The 15,005-nt window shown below is 38.6% G+C and overlaps 1 protein-coding gene across 5 annotated transcripts in view; it reads right to left on the minus strand.

The window, feature by feature from the left end:
* The window catches only part of ELMO1 (engulfment and cell motility 1), a 301,557-nt gene that overhangs the window by 141,982 nt on the left and 144,570 nt on the right, over nucleotides 1-15,005 (minus strand). For all 5 annotated transcript variants that reach the window (XM_015619184.3, XM_033511959.1, XM_015619185.3 and 2 more), the window contains one exon: nucleotides 5,522-5,630. In XM_015619184.3, coding sequence (XP_015474670.1) covers nucleotides 5,522-5,630 — 109 coding nt within the window. The remainder of the gene's footprint in view (nucleotides 1-5,521; nucleotides 5,631-15,005) is intronic.

The raw sequence follows: 15,005 nt of genomic DNA on the forward strand, positions 1-15,005 counted from the left end.
TTTGGGCAAGATGACAGAAAGTTGAGAATAAATGCAGCAAACAGCTACAACAAAGAAGGTTAGAATAGCTTTTTAATTCCTTTATTGTACTCATAATGAAAGCTCATGATGAAAGAGAAAATTGTTACCTTTCACTAAATAACTCTTTGACCGGAAAAGTTTCTCAACTTCTTAAGAAACATTTCTTGACTCATAAAATTCTTTGCTCTCCAGAAAATGAAATTACAAGAAGAAATTTCAGAACAATGCTGTTAAAAGAAAACCTCTTATTTTATTTACTATTTTTAGGGCTTTATTCTATTTAAACTTAAGGAGGTGGAAGAAGAGCATAAAAAGGCAATTAGCTTTCAAGCAAGGGGAAACAAATGTCAAATATGACATTCAGTCATAAAAATATGACTTTGCTGTAGCAAAAGGAAAATCAAACCACATGAGCCCTCAGGTCTGGAATGCTGATCCTGAAGTGACCAGTATGCTTCCAGGGAAAGGCCAATAGAAACAAAGTACACTGCACTCTGTAGACTGTGCAATGCAGAGGAAAAATTGTGCAAAGAGAAAAAGTGCTTCCTGACCCTTGCAGCAATCAGCTTACTCCTTGAAGCATGAGATTTGATTACCTTCATCTCAGTGGGCCCAACCATGAATATCACTGTATACCTTCTAATGCCCAGCACATTCTAGTTGAGAAAGGGATATCAGTGTGAGAATTTCTACAGCATTTGGATTGTGCAACCTGGGCAATAACTGCAGCAAGAAATCTAGCAAAAACATGCACAACAGCATCAAGGGTGTGAAAATACCATTTCATTTAGATCTTCTCTTTTGAGGAAAAAAAATCATGTAAATTAATTTCACTCTAATCCCATGATAATTATATTCCCCATGCCACAAAACCAAAAAAAAAAAAAAAAAGGAATACAAACTCAAATACAAAACCAAAAGCACCAGCGGAAATATTCATCTTATAGAAGCTTTAGGACAATCCATACATAGGTATCTGAAATGTGGCATATACCCATGTGGTCTGTCCTAAAACTTGAGTGCAGATTTTTGCAATGGCCCCAAAAAACACTCCCCATCAAAACAATCAAATAAGAACATTGGCAGCTGAGCATCTGTGTCCTGCTCAAAAATACACTGGAAAAGATGAAATATGACATGCCTTAACTACAGAAGAGCTTCAGGAATGCAGTGATAATGGCTTATGAGCATCTTTAGACTACTGCCCTGTAGATAGCACTCTTTCCTGAGTGCACACAGCATTAATTTATCATCCCTCTGCCAGCTACAAGCCTCTTCACTTGCTTCAATGCTAAACCATTTCATTTGAACCTGTACAGAAGGAAGGCAACAAATCCGAGAATTTGTACTAGTTCTGTGTAAATCAGGTACAGTTTGGTCCACTACCATTTCCCACTAGGAATGAGAATTTTAAGGGGTAGAAACAGTGTCACGTGCTGAGCAGAGGTGCAGAGAGCTGGACACTGTAGGCACAGAGAGCATTAGGGTTACTTCAGCAAAACGGTGAGCTTCTCACTCATGACAAATACTAGGTTTAATGAACTCCTAATCTCCCATTAAATTTACTAACTCCACTTCTGGAAGGTCAAAGGTTTTATGGATTTCATTTTTAATTTTTACATTTATCTGCAATGTTACTCTCTCCCAGCAAAGCTGGCAGACTGCTTGTGGGTATTCCCTCTCTGAGCATATATGACACATACTAAAACTTGAATAAGAGGGAAGGTGGAGGTTACCTCAGCTTTCATAGCCACTTAGGAGGAACTATGAATCGCCTCACTTTTTCTCCTCTTTGTAAACCTGTCAGTGTACTAGAAATAGGGAGTGTCTAAGTACCTAAATGCACAGAAAGAGGAGGATTGATCACTGGGTCAAAATGTTCCTGTCTGATGTTATCTCCAAGACATGGAAGACAAAAAAAATCCCCTTGTTCCACAAGATACACAAAGGCAGCTATTATTGCAGAAATCAGAATTACTACAGTGTTTGCTAAGATGAGTGCCTGGGCAAGTACTCATTGAAGACATTCTTTTCAATGCCTTTTTAACAGCAACAGTCACACAAGATTAAAAGATTTATAGTTAAATATCCCACTCTTTTCTGAATCAGAAGTCTTAGTGCAGAGGCTTATGGATATGTTGCATTCTAGCTTCCATGTTACTAAAACACTACACCAACCTTCCTCTTAAGTTTTACCTCCTCTACTCTGCAAGTCCACCTCTGTAAAGCAGTTACCATATGCTCAACTCACAGCTTGCACTTGAGCTTTCTCTGTTTACACAGGATCTAAACATACACTTAAACACTTCGCTGAAAAAGAGATGTATTTTTGAGTCATGGACATTTTGGAATCAAAGTCAAAGAATTAAGAAGTCCAGAACTTGGATTTGTGGACACAATAAAAAGTAGAATGGCATGTCTTTGACACTGTGTTGTGAGTCCTTGCTGGGTTGAATGTGTGCTTGAGAGGACTGAAAAGAAATGGCAAAATGTCTTTTTGTTGCCCATAGGTATTTAATATTGTGGAGCAAGGGGAATATAATCAGCATTAAAGTGCTCTTCATAAATAATGGACAATCTAGCAGCTTTTATCTACTCTGCACTTTAAAAAATGTTTTTACTGCTGAATATTTCATGACCAAGAGGTAATTTATTGTGACTTTTAAATTATACAATTCAGAAACTGTTAGGGAAAAAAGTTCTCCGTTGCAGCGCAATAATGGTGAGTTTTGAGAATCTGGAGAAACATGGGCCACCTTAAATATATATTTTGAAACCTACCACATACAAACTAACAGGGGCATCTTTGCCCTGAACTATAACCACTGATTTTTTTAAGGTGTCTAATCCTATTCAGCAATACAGTGTTTAATCTCAAGTGATGCATAAACCTGAATGTACATTCTCCTGAGATGTCAGTTCTACTCTGCATTTCTTATCAAAATTTACTGCTGATCACAGGTCATTCAAGATGTGCATCTGTGACAGAAATTTTCAAGAAATCTATTTTCTGCACATTATTTTAAAGGTATATTTTATTACAGCTTTTTAAAATGACAGTTAGAGTTCCACATAAACAAAACCATTAGGGAAGCACACTGGTGAACAGGTGAATTGTCAAGATGAGTTAGCAGTAACCTTAGCTCTGTCCCCTGTGAATATAAGACCACAACACAGACCTCCTGCTGCATCCAGAGACAGATGTTCTGCGGGTGTAGATCAGCATGACTTTACAGAAGTCAGTCATGCTACATCTGGTTTCTATCAACAGAAGCACCAGTACACCTCTCCTTAGCATCATAACATTTACAGCATCCCACACCTATAAATGACTGCCACGGGAGCCTGCTGCAGCACACCAAGCATGCCACAGACTTTCAGCCTCAGTAACACCAAAACAAGGGGCTTCAGAACATTAGCAGGTAACATCCCTTAACCAGAGCTATCCTCAGGGAAAACTCTTCAGTTAAAGAAAACTTTTCAGTTTTTTTTCCTAACCCCACACTTCTAAACCACAGAGTTACTCTAACAAAAAAAGAAAAAACAAATAGCCAAACCAACAAAAAAAACCCCAAAAAATCACCAAAAAGCCACAAAAAAACCCCATCAAACAAAACAGACCAAACAACCAATAAACAAAACAAAAAACAGATTTTAAAATATTGCAATTAATTTTGTTTTCAAAACTAAGGTATTCTCTATATATGGTAACTGAGCTCCGACCCCAAATCCTCTTATTTTATTCATAGTCCTCACTTAAAAAAAAAAAAAAAAATAAAATAAGGAAAGAGTTAAAACATCAAAGGACCTATCTGCAAAGCTTAGAAGCAATCAGCACAAACAGTACAATACATAGCAAATCATCTACATTCAGCCCCCTGCATATACAGATGACAAACCTGTCTGTGGCAAAAAAGGAAGTTTATTTATCAAATGATTTATGGCACTGTGAAGAGGAAACCTGAGACACCTGGCTAACCTCAAGATCAATCATCTTTCTTAGCAACAAATTCCAGTGAAAGTCCCATGGAGTGATGGGACATGCATTAAAACACCGTGTACAAAGCTGTTCCTTGCATTTCAGATATTCTCTTGTGCATTTGTAAAAATAAAATTGATCTTTAGCACTTATTTCAAGCAGGCTTACAGCTTTGTTGAGATCATATGTCCCTCCTACATTAACCAGCAGAGAAATTCAGACAGATCTGTCATGCGTGATTTGGGATTAGACACCTCAACTGCAGCAGTAAGGTTATTTTAAAGAGTCGTGTCTGCTACAGTCTGAACCTTATACAACACACTATCATTGCCAAACATCTAAAATAGTTGCTAAACTCTTTATTTATAGACATAGTGAACGAGGTCCATAATAACTCTGGTTAATTTAGGATAGTATTCAAAAGCCAATATTGTCTTATTTATCTGGGTCTGTCAAACACAAATATCAATTTGGAAGCTGCAAGAAATGCACAGGTTTTATCCTGGCCCATTGCACAGAGACAGATTTTTTTTCTTTGGTCAATAAATTCTCTCAAGACATTACATTTAAAAGCTTCAAGTGTATCAACAGCTAAATAATATTTTTAAAACAGCTTTTGATGCCTGTTGCAGGGCTAGTAGGAACAACGATATCTATGGGCTCTCTTGCTGCCTTTTACATTGCTCTTCTCTCATTATATTTCATGGACTTGGGTGTAAAGATAAAAGAAAAAGACCTTTATTAAGGAAAAAAGATTCAAAAGGAAGATGTGTCTGAGGGAAGCAAAGCATCTCAGTTGTGGCCCCTGCTTCTGCAAGGAGAAAATGAAACTTGTTGGTAAAGCTTGCCAAAATTGACTGCAGCTGGATCCAAAATATTATTGATGGGTAACTGAAATTTATACATATCGATAAACACCAGCACCCTAGACTAATGAAGATACAGACATGCTCTTCTGTTTGATAGTATCTAACAGTTTGTCAGGGGACTATAACTGAAGCCAAAGACAGCTTGTTTACACTGAATTAAAATACAGGATTTAATATCACACTTTCAGAGTAATTTATATGTCTATCATCTGATATTTAGATAGAGCTTCAGATATCTAAGAGAAAATGGGATGTGTCAGTTTAGATGAGCAATCCCACAAAGAATGACCATGATACTTACATAAAATAAACCTATGGACAAGGTCGTGGAATATAATAACCACCAAGCCTCCTAGACCAAATCATCTGATGGGAAATGAACTCTCCTCTACAAATTATTCAACTGCCCTGCTTCTTATAGAAGACAGTCAAAAAATAGGTGCCCATTTCCCCTGTTCCACCCTCATCCCTGTGACGCCACGAACTAGTAAGAGAGAGAGAGAGAGGAAACAGGAGTAATCATTCCAAGTGGCAGAGTTCTGTGTGTAACTATACCAAGAAACGCTTCTTGGAAGAAAATTCTTGCATTGAAAAAACTCAGGTATCACTGAACTCACTCCACAGTTCCTAGAGATCAAACAGATCAACTTACGTAGCTCTCCTACTTTCAGAATTTCACACAGCATCTTTGTCAGCTCTATGCTGCTTCGGCCAAATGGGCACTCATGCTTGTCTTCTCGACTGCTGTTCTCCAGGACAATCTACAGGTGGAATCAAAATGGAAAATAATCAGTTTGAAGTACCCATGAATTGTCACACTGTTCTCCATATCCAACATTTACAAGACAGACCAGGCTTAGTCTAGGAAACTGTATGGGCAATTTGGGAAAATGTATTTTCATAAACCTTACTCTGCCCACAGCTAAATGACCTATACCATTTATGTAATGGTTCTAAACTGAAAGAGAGTAGGTTTAGATGAGATATTAGGAAGAAACTCTTTACTGTGAGGGTGGTGAGGCACTGGAACAGGTTGCTCAGAAAAGCAGTGGATGCCCCATCCCTAGAAGTGCTCAAGGCCAGGCCAGATGGGGTTTTGTGTAACCTGGTCAAGTGGAAGGTTTCCCTGCCCTGAGGTTGGAACCAGATGATTTCTGAGGTCCCTTCCAAACCATTCCATGATTCTGAGGCAGTCAGCAACCTATAAGCAGTGCTGCTCCGTGACTGACTAGGAAATGTTGCCATTGCTATGCAATGTTGCTGCTCTCCACCACCCTGACTTGGAAAAACTAAATTAGAAGCCAAAGAGAAAGAAATAATTTCATTTTAAATGTGCTGGTCAAAGGAAATGAGGTAAATTATTGACAGGCATGAACACACCTAGAAGGATCTATAAAAACAAATTGGGACAGAATTTTCATAGCTGGATTCAGTCTTCAAAGTAGGTTCAAGTGATAAAATCAAACAGCTCACAAAGGAAGAAAATGTCCACATTTTCTCTATCATGAAAATAATTTTTGTTTATATGCAAAACATTTCAGGGATTGTGAATGTCTGGTGGATCTGCATCACTCTTGTATCAAGCCCATGAATGCTGCAGAAATGACTGAAGGAGAGCCTTTGCATTCTCTATTGAGTGACACTGTAAAATAAATGGGAGAAAAATCCTTCCACATTTTTATACCTATTAAGTTCTGCCATATCTGATACAGTTGAGATAAAGTTTTCCTTGGCACTACAACTAAATAAGAAATGAAAAGTTATAAAAATACTATAGATTTCATTGAAGCAATAAGCCTGAAAAAAGAGTAAAACAGGGTATGGAAAAAAAATGAGACGGTCAAAAGAAATTTGCAGTAAGAATTGTCTTTGCAGAACAAACTTTGCCACTTTACAAAAAGAAAGCCTCATCCTAAACAGCTGCTGCATAGCCTAGGGATGAGCGACAGAAGAAGAAAATGAATTTCAAAGGTAAGAGATTTTGCCAAGCACCAGAGAATCCCAGAGGATCTCTAAATTTTTCTCACAAACAGGTGTTTAGACGTTGCTCTCTGCTTTGCATTCCTCCTGTCTTGTTAGCTCCCATCTCCATCATGGTTTTTGTTTGGCTTTCTTTGTTGTTTGTGGACTTGTTTGTGGTCTTTACTTGTTTGTTTTAAATCCTTCTATTTTTACAGCTTCACAAAGGGCCTCAAGGCTGGAATTTCACCCAAAATCAGGAGGAAAGGGAGTTTTGACTTTTTAGGTCTAGAAGCCTTTCCTGTGAAGTGGGTACAAGTGGGAAAAGAGTGTAAACCCCAAGGTAAGTAGGAAAGTTATGTGGTTCATGCAGCATGCAAAAGTCTCTTCAAAAAGCATCTATTTTAGTCCTGCAGTACAAAGGGCAGCCTCTAGCTGCTCCCAACCCATCACCCAGGGATTTAAAAGGATGGATGCTCTCTGTGTTATGAGAAAGCATGATCTCTTGGTTTTGTTTTCCAGTGCTGCTGATGTTTCCTTTGACTGCTTACACCTCCCACAGAAGCTTAGAAAGTCATTAGGGATGTGATATATACTCTATCACCATGAATTTTTGCTGGCCTTTTCCAACAGCACAACGTCATGTTCCAGAATCTGCCAAGAGGGCTTTTTCTTTCTAAAAGTCTGGTTTAAATGGAATGTAATAGCTCCAAGTCATCTCTGGGTAACAGTAAATCAGAGAAACACCCCTGCTATTTTTATTTTACGTTGCTGCAGCCGCTGTTCAAGAAACATGTGAATATGACTTTATATTCTGGATGAGTCATACTGCTTCAGTCTCTCTCATGGAGGATAGTGCTACAGTTCTACACACCCAAAAGCAGAAGCAATGATAGACTAGCACCAGCACAATAGAAAGCTGTGTGTCTCAATACCTCCCTAAGATTACTTGTCTCATTCTTTTTATTATCCTGTTTTATCTCTCACATAATAAAACATAAAATCTGCATACTGGAGCAGGGGGTTGCTTCGACACAGATTTAGATACAGCAGAGAAACATTGGTAATAAAATCAATGGAGAGGCAAATTGAAAGGGCAAGGGGGAGGGAGAGGGAGGCATCAGGATGCATTCCTGCTCACTTCTGGCAAATGCACTTTGTTGAGTCTCACATTAACCCGACATATTAACATTTCATGAGCACATAAATATTTAATGGTGGCACCATATATGCATATAATGTAAGACAGAATTACAGCAATCAATAAGAATGCCAGAGAAATAGTTAAGGCACAGTGTATTGCTATACAGCAAATTAAATGGCAATTTGAGTAATCAATATGTAAAGCAGTCTTGAAATGATCCTCAGACACACTCTCTCTACAAGCATCGGGTTTTTTAGCATTTGCTGTACAAAATAAAACAGGGCTGCCATGTTACATTTCTTTAAGAAAGGAAGATGGACTGCCCTTTGCTGTATCTAAATATCTGTAGGCAAATTTGACAGATATGGATCTTCTGCAAGAAACAGCAACAGTAAAAAGGGAAAGAAAAAAAACGGTTCTTATAAATATGCAAAGAGAAATCATTCCTACTCTTGGCAACAGATTTACAACATTCATTATTATATTTGTAATACTCTTCTCACGACTTCACGACTCATATCCTGTTCCAAAGTAAAATGCTATAAATAGAGCTGATAAGGGCATGGTTTTAATGTTATTTCCTTTATCACTCTGGTTACAGAGGAGAAATAAGCAGGGAATGGACACATTCACTTCATAAACTGGTGAAAACAATAGCAGGGAAAGAAATATAACACACAGCTCAAGACATAAAATAGTTTTTTCTATCTATAGAGCATACTCCTGGCTTGAGTCACGTTTTTATCACAAATTATTTTACCACTGAAAGTAGTGAGGAAGTTGCAAGCCCACACAACCTTCCTCTAAACAGAGGTCTATCATTAATGCTCATTGAGTGCTCCACCCTATTGCCTTCCTCCTCCTCCCCATCAAAAATCCACAGTGAGTTGCAGATCCACCAGACATTCATAATCAGCAGATACAGTGGTTAAATTTTGCTTGGGGAGAACAAAGCAGAGCCTGTGGACATTGCAGTAGAATTCCTGGCACCATAGAATTGCAGAATCATTTAGGTTGGAAAAGACATTTAACATCATCCAGTCCAAACATTTACCCAACATTGCTAAGTTCACCATTAACTAAGCCATGTCTCTAAGTGCCTATATCTAAGTGCCTATATCTATGTGTCTTTTGAATCCCACCAGGGATGGTAACTCAATCACTCCCCACTCCCCAGGGCAGACTGTTCCAATTTTTGACAACCCTTTCCGTTCAGAAATTTTTGCTAGTATCCAACTTAAACCTCCTCCAACACAGCCTGAGGCCATTTCCTCTTGTCCAGTTGTTTCTTCTTTGTGAGAGGAGAACAATTCCTACCTTGCTACAACCTCCTTTCAGGGAGTTGTAGAGAGTGTTAAGGTGTCCCCTGAGCTTCCTTTTCTCCAGGTTAAACATCCCCAGCTCCCTCAGCTGCTCCTCATAGATCTTGTGCTCTGGACCCCTCCCCAGCTTCATTGCCTTTCTCTTGGCATGTTCCAGCACCTCAGTGTCTTTTTTGTAGTGAAGGGCTCAAACCAAACACAGGATTCAAGGTGTGCCCTCACCACTGTTGAGTACAGGATAACAATCACTGTCCTGGCCACAGTATTGTTGATCCAAGCCAGGATTTTATTGGCCTTTTTGGCCACCTGGGCACACTGCTGACGCATAGCCCATCTTCCTTCAGTACTTTCTTGACACTCTTTTGCTTGGCTGCCCTTTATTCTGATACTACAAATCTATTTCTGCCAGTTTTTCTTGTCTTCAGTCCTTGTGAAGTTACAGAATTGGGTAGGACAAATAAGGAAATGAAGCTTATAATACACTGGATGTTATAGAGTTAAAAATCAAAATGAGCTCACAGTACAGGAGCATTAAATTCTGCAGATGCTCTTCTCCTTCTCTTGTGTCTTTGATCAATACTGCCCATTACCATGAAGGAGAAAAAGAATCCACCATAATGTGTAGTGTTCAACAACAACGTATATTTTTTCTTTAGAGAAAAGCAAAAAAGTCCAGACAAAAATCTCAAAAGAAAAACAAAAGAAAATTACCAATAGAGGGCAGACAGGAAAAGCCTTAGTGATGTTGTTTATAAAAATGAACAAGAACAAAACAATAGCAGCTCAGAAAATTGAAGGAAAAAAAAAAGATAAAGTGAGAGAAGCATAGAATGAGAAGAAAATGAATGAGATTAATTGACTAGCACAGTGGAGAAAGGAAGAAGTTTAAAAATGTTTTCTAAAAATGTAAGGAGGTGAAATTTTTAGGAAATCACTGTTATCCATTTTCTTGACAGTTCTACAGATGCAAGTCTATAGCCTGTTAAGGCATGAGAATTTGATAGTATTTGTAGTAGAATACAGCTCTGTATAGTTATTATTTTTTAAATTCTCTACTCTATATGCTCATCAATATATGGAAGTAAATCCAGCTGGTGTCCAGACACAAGTGGTGTACCCCAGGGATCAGTACTGAGTCCTGTTTAACATCTCTGTCAATGATTTGGATGAGGGGACTAGGTGCCCCTTTAGTCAGCTCACAGGTGATGCCAAAGAGGATGGGAGTGCTGATCTATGGGAGGGTGAGAAGGCTCTGCAGAAGGGTCTTGACAGACTGGGTGGATGGGATGAGGAAAACTCTATGAGGTTTAACAAGATACCTACCAGTGGCCTGGCCATAAAATAAATATAAAAATTTGGTTTTAAATCTAATTTTAAAAAATCCAATCTTATAATAAGTACAATAAATATTTAAAATTTAAATATGCAGAATAAATAAATAAAAACATCAAAAGTTATTTTTTTATTTAAAATAAAATTAATTAAATTATCATGCCAAGACCACAGAGGAATAATGCAAATTCCCCAGCAGCAAAAAAATATCCTTACAAGACACCAACCTCAAAATCAAAAAGATTTGCTAAATGTATGGCAGTGTGCCTTTATGATTTTCCATTGAATTATTCATTGAGTCTGTCACTACCTCAGGAGCCCAGAATAGACCCTCAGGAAGACAGTGGACTAAGTGAAGGATTTTCCACACTTGACTACCGTGGGTTTTAAAGTCTGCATCAGCTTCAGCAGTGCAGGTTATACCTGCAACTAAGAGTTAATGACAGACAAAAGACAAAATTTTGAAGACAGCTTCCTCATCAGCTTCAGAAGCTTCCTCATCGAAATCCAGGAGGCTGAAACCACCAGACAGAAACATTTCTTCTTCACTGGAAAGAAATATCGACTTAGCCAGTCCCTTAATCCTTCACATTAAAGATGAAATTGTCTCAAAGCATATTGCCCATGGCAACTGCAGCTGTAATTCGCAGACTCCTGAGCCAAAATCAGAGCTTGGCAATGAAATAGAGATTCATTGTGATTAGGAAATAAATACAGAACTGAAAGAAAGGCAAGATCTACTGTATCTGCGTTAATACTTCTAATAAGTCCCAGAGCAGGCAATTCAACCAATATTGCTGCACTATTAAAAAGGAGCATTTCCACAGACCAATTTTGTAAAATGATTCTGTCTTAATAGAGAAGAAGCTTTTTAGCAGTCTGCTTCAGGTTAATATCAAGAGGTTCAGAGAGCTAGTTAATAGAGATCATAAAAACCTCCTTAGATCCAAAATGAAAGGTCAAGCAGCATTTAAATATACAGAAATAGAAGGGATTCTCTTCCTTTTCTTGACACTGCTTTTCTTTTTCCTAAGCCTCCTTATCATATATGGTAGGCTTCACCATTCCCTCTTCATTTAGGTGCTTTAGGTAACTCTAAGAAGGAAATCTTTAAGATAGGCTTCCTGAGAAGGGTAAGAGACTCTACTGCAGACAGACTCAGTTTCCATCCATCCTCATCACCTGCTTTGCTTTTTTCTTAAGGTAGTTTGTCATTTGCTTTAGCATCAGTCTTCTGCCAACATCTTCCACTCTGCACTGTCCCCTCTGATGCTGTATTTTTAATTTCCTATCCTTCCTCTCTCCCTTATCTCACTCGTCCTCGACATTCCTGAGTCATTACAGAAAATTCTCATGGCAAAGCTAAAAGAAAGCAACAGTTATGTCTGCCTGCCTCTGGAAGACACTAGAATTTCAATTTAAACAAAGATCTGAAAGAAAAGTTGAGACCTTCTGCAGATGTTGAAAAATAAGAAAGGAGACATTGATATGAGATGGCTGAATATTTCCAAAAGTTGGGGCTTTTTTCTGGAAAATTATGATGAAGTTACACTTTTCAAACAAATGTAGCACCAAACTATCTCAAATATGCACGGTTCTGCAGGAGCTCACCTAGCAATAAATTTTCATTCTCACACAAACACCTTAGGCATGAAGCATGACTGTAATTTTTATTTTCCATCTAAAGCTAAATGCAGTGGTTCGTCTTTTATCTTCCTTTTTTCTTTGCAGAAGAATCTTCTTCTCTCTGTGAAGAACCAACCAAATAATGATAAAGTGTGGTGGTAAGGCCCAAGATGAGGAGGCTCTGTTGTGCTGTCATCTTCAGAAGCAGCACCAGAATGTGCTCTTCACTTTGCACAGTCACAGGTGTGTGAGAGGGATTTGGCATTGAACTGGTCCAGTTTTACAGCTACCAGTCAGGTATTCCTCTCCCTCCATGCCCCCCACACATGTAAAAAGGCAATGCTTTTCCTGCAGTTCTCCTCTGGCTCACCAATGGCAGAGGTGGAAGGCAGAAATCTGCAGTATCTGCAGAATATAGCAAGTTTTTGAATTTTCTTTTCTTTCATAATGTAAAACAGGCCCTGTGGGTGCCCTAATGTTATTGTGGTATGGCTGTGTGAGAAAAACAACAACCTTTATAGCACATCAATGAGCCTGGCAGGCAGAGGCACATCACAAATGCTCTGGACATGGAGTAAATGGGAAAAGCTGTGACAATCAAGAGCGAGTTTTCTCTCCTCATATGCATACTCTGCTGTTCAGGTGGATGGACTGTGGCTCCACAAAAGCGAGCCCAATCCTTGTATGCTACTGCTAAATGTATTCTACAACCCATGGTGTGATTCAAAACCTTCTGAAGACAGGTGCTAGGCTTGCAACAATTTCTGGGCCCTTTGGATCAGGATGTCATTTAGACAACAGCTTCCATAAACCTGGGAAAGTTTAGGTGTGCTGTGAATGATGGAAAGTGATCTGAACCCACGCAGGACTGTAAGATGCCACGTGTATCCCCCTGCACGTTCCACACAGGGCTGTGCTGAGAGTTCTGTGATTCTCTTCCTCAGTACTAATTTTGTGGTTATGCTGCAATCAGCCACTCCAGGATTTCACACAGTTAACTGCAGAGGGACCCATCTCAATCCCCCTCAGTGATGGAGGCGCTCAGGGTTGTCATGTAAAGGAGGAACACTGTGTGATGTTTGGGAAGAAACAAAACGCAGGCAGAAAGAGAGATATGCGAGTGGAAGGTAAGAACAGAGAATGGAAAGCTTGGCAGACAAAAGACAAGAACATGTTATAAGCTGGGAACTCAGCATAGGCAATTAGGTCTCTTAAAAAATGGCATCCATTCATGAGACTCACCAGGAAGACCCATGTGAAAAAACCTCACTTTTCTCTCTACCTTCTACAGAAAAAAAAATAAGTTACATCTCTTTTCTTACCATTCCTGGGAAAGGAAGAAAGCACGGCAGAAATCAAGCCCAATTTTATTTCAGAAAATGCTGAAATTATATGTTGGACTCCTCATATCTGATCAGGAGAGAGTGAGTAGGCACGAGGAGACTTTGTGAATTGACGGAAGGATGTGTAGGCAGCCTCCTATACAACAACTGCATGGGTTAGAAAGTATATGGCAGACAGTCTGACTGTGACTCAACCCATTTCAGTTCTGAAAGGTCTCTGCAGGATGCCAGCAATCTTCCTGCCTGCATCACTGGCACTTGAAAACAGCACCTGCTCTTCCTCTCTGACTTCTGAATGCTTCAAATGCAAAAGAGCTCCCTCCTCAGCCTCCCCAAATGTTGCTGCAGGGGAAGGAGTGTCCCTGTTTTACAACTGTGTGAATAACCAAATTACCAGCTCAGCAAATTCAGGGGAAGGGGGATTTTCTACTACTAACCATAAACCAAGTCAGCTTCTAATTTTCAGGTAATCAAAGTAATTCTTGGTGCAACCAAAGTGCACGTGTAGGGATGTTTTTTTTTAATTTGGAACATTGTAATAGCTTTTAAAATTTGTTTTAAATGCAAAACCAGAAAATTTAAGGGCATACCACTAAGTATCTTACACATCCCTCACAAAAATTTAGTAGCATTGGATCCATTATAAAATGGAACCAATTTTCAGCATGGATTTAAACACTGCTTTCCTGCCCCAGCGATAATCTTTCATATGGGAAATCTTACATTCAATATCAAACAAATATTTGAACAAAACAGATAAAATCTACTTAGGATTTAGTAGGAAAACAGATAAAATTTCTTTTCTGCAGATGAGACTTGAATTTCAGGATAGAGTAAAATGATATTTTTTCCTACAGATGAAGAGCCTGATAATCTAATAAAAGGCAAAGAACTAGACATAAACTTAGGCAGCCAACTGGACAGAACCCAAAACAGGTGACCAGACAATATTCAGACATAAAGCTGCTGCTTTTATTTGCATTTTCTGCCTGAAGCATCAATCCCTTGTACTTAAACAAAATGATGAGACACAGTATGTGTCTTCTTAAGGCAGAATCTGACCCCAAAGCAGCAGTGAGTTCTGCTAGAATATAGCTGATCAGAAATAGAAGAAAAATATAGATAAGCCACCAATTTGTCAAAACCAAATTCATTAGAATGAGAAAGGTTTTTCCATAGACCCTCTTTACACCCAGAAAAATTAAAAGGCACACTGCTACAAGTTACCAGTAAGAAAAATTTCAAGATGTCTGTACTGAATAAAGTCTGTCTTCAGTGGTAACTTATAATTTTAATTTTAAAATTAGTAGAATGTGAAGCTGAAGTAGTTTTGGAAAGAAATAAGTTGAAAGTGAGGGAACACATGACTTGTCTGCTACAAAAGAACAAAAAAATTATCTGTCACAAAGC

The sequence above is a fragment of the Parus major genome, chromosome 2, assembly GCF_001522545.3.
Source record: "Parus major isolate Abel chromosome 2, Parus_major1.1, whole genome shotgun sequence".
Classification (NCBI taxonomy): domain Eukaryota; kingdom Metazoa; phylum Chordata; class Aves; order Passeriformes; family Paridae; genus Parus; species Parus major.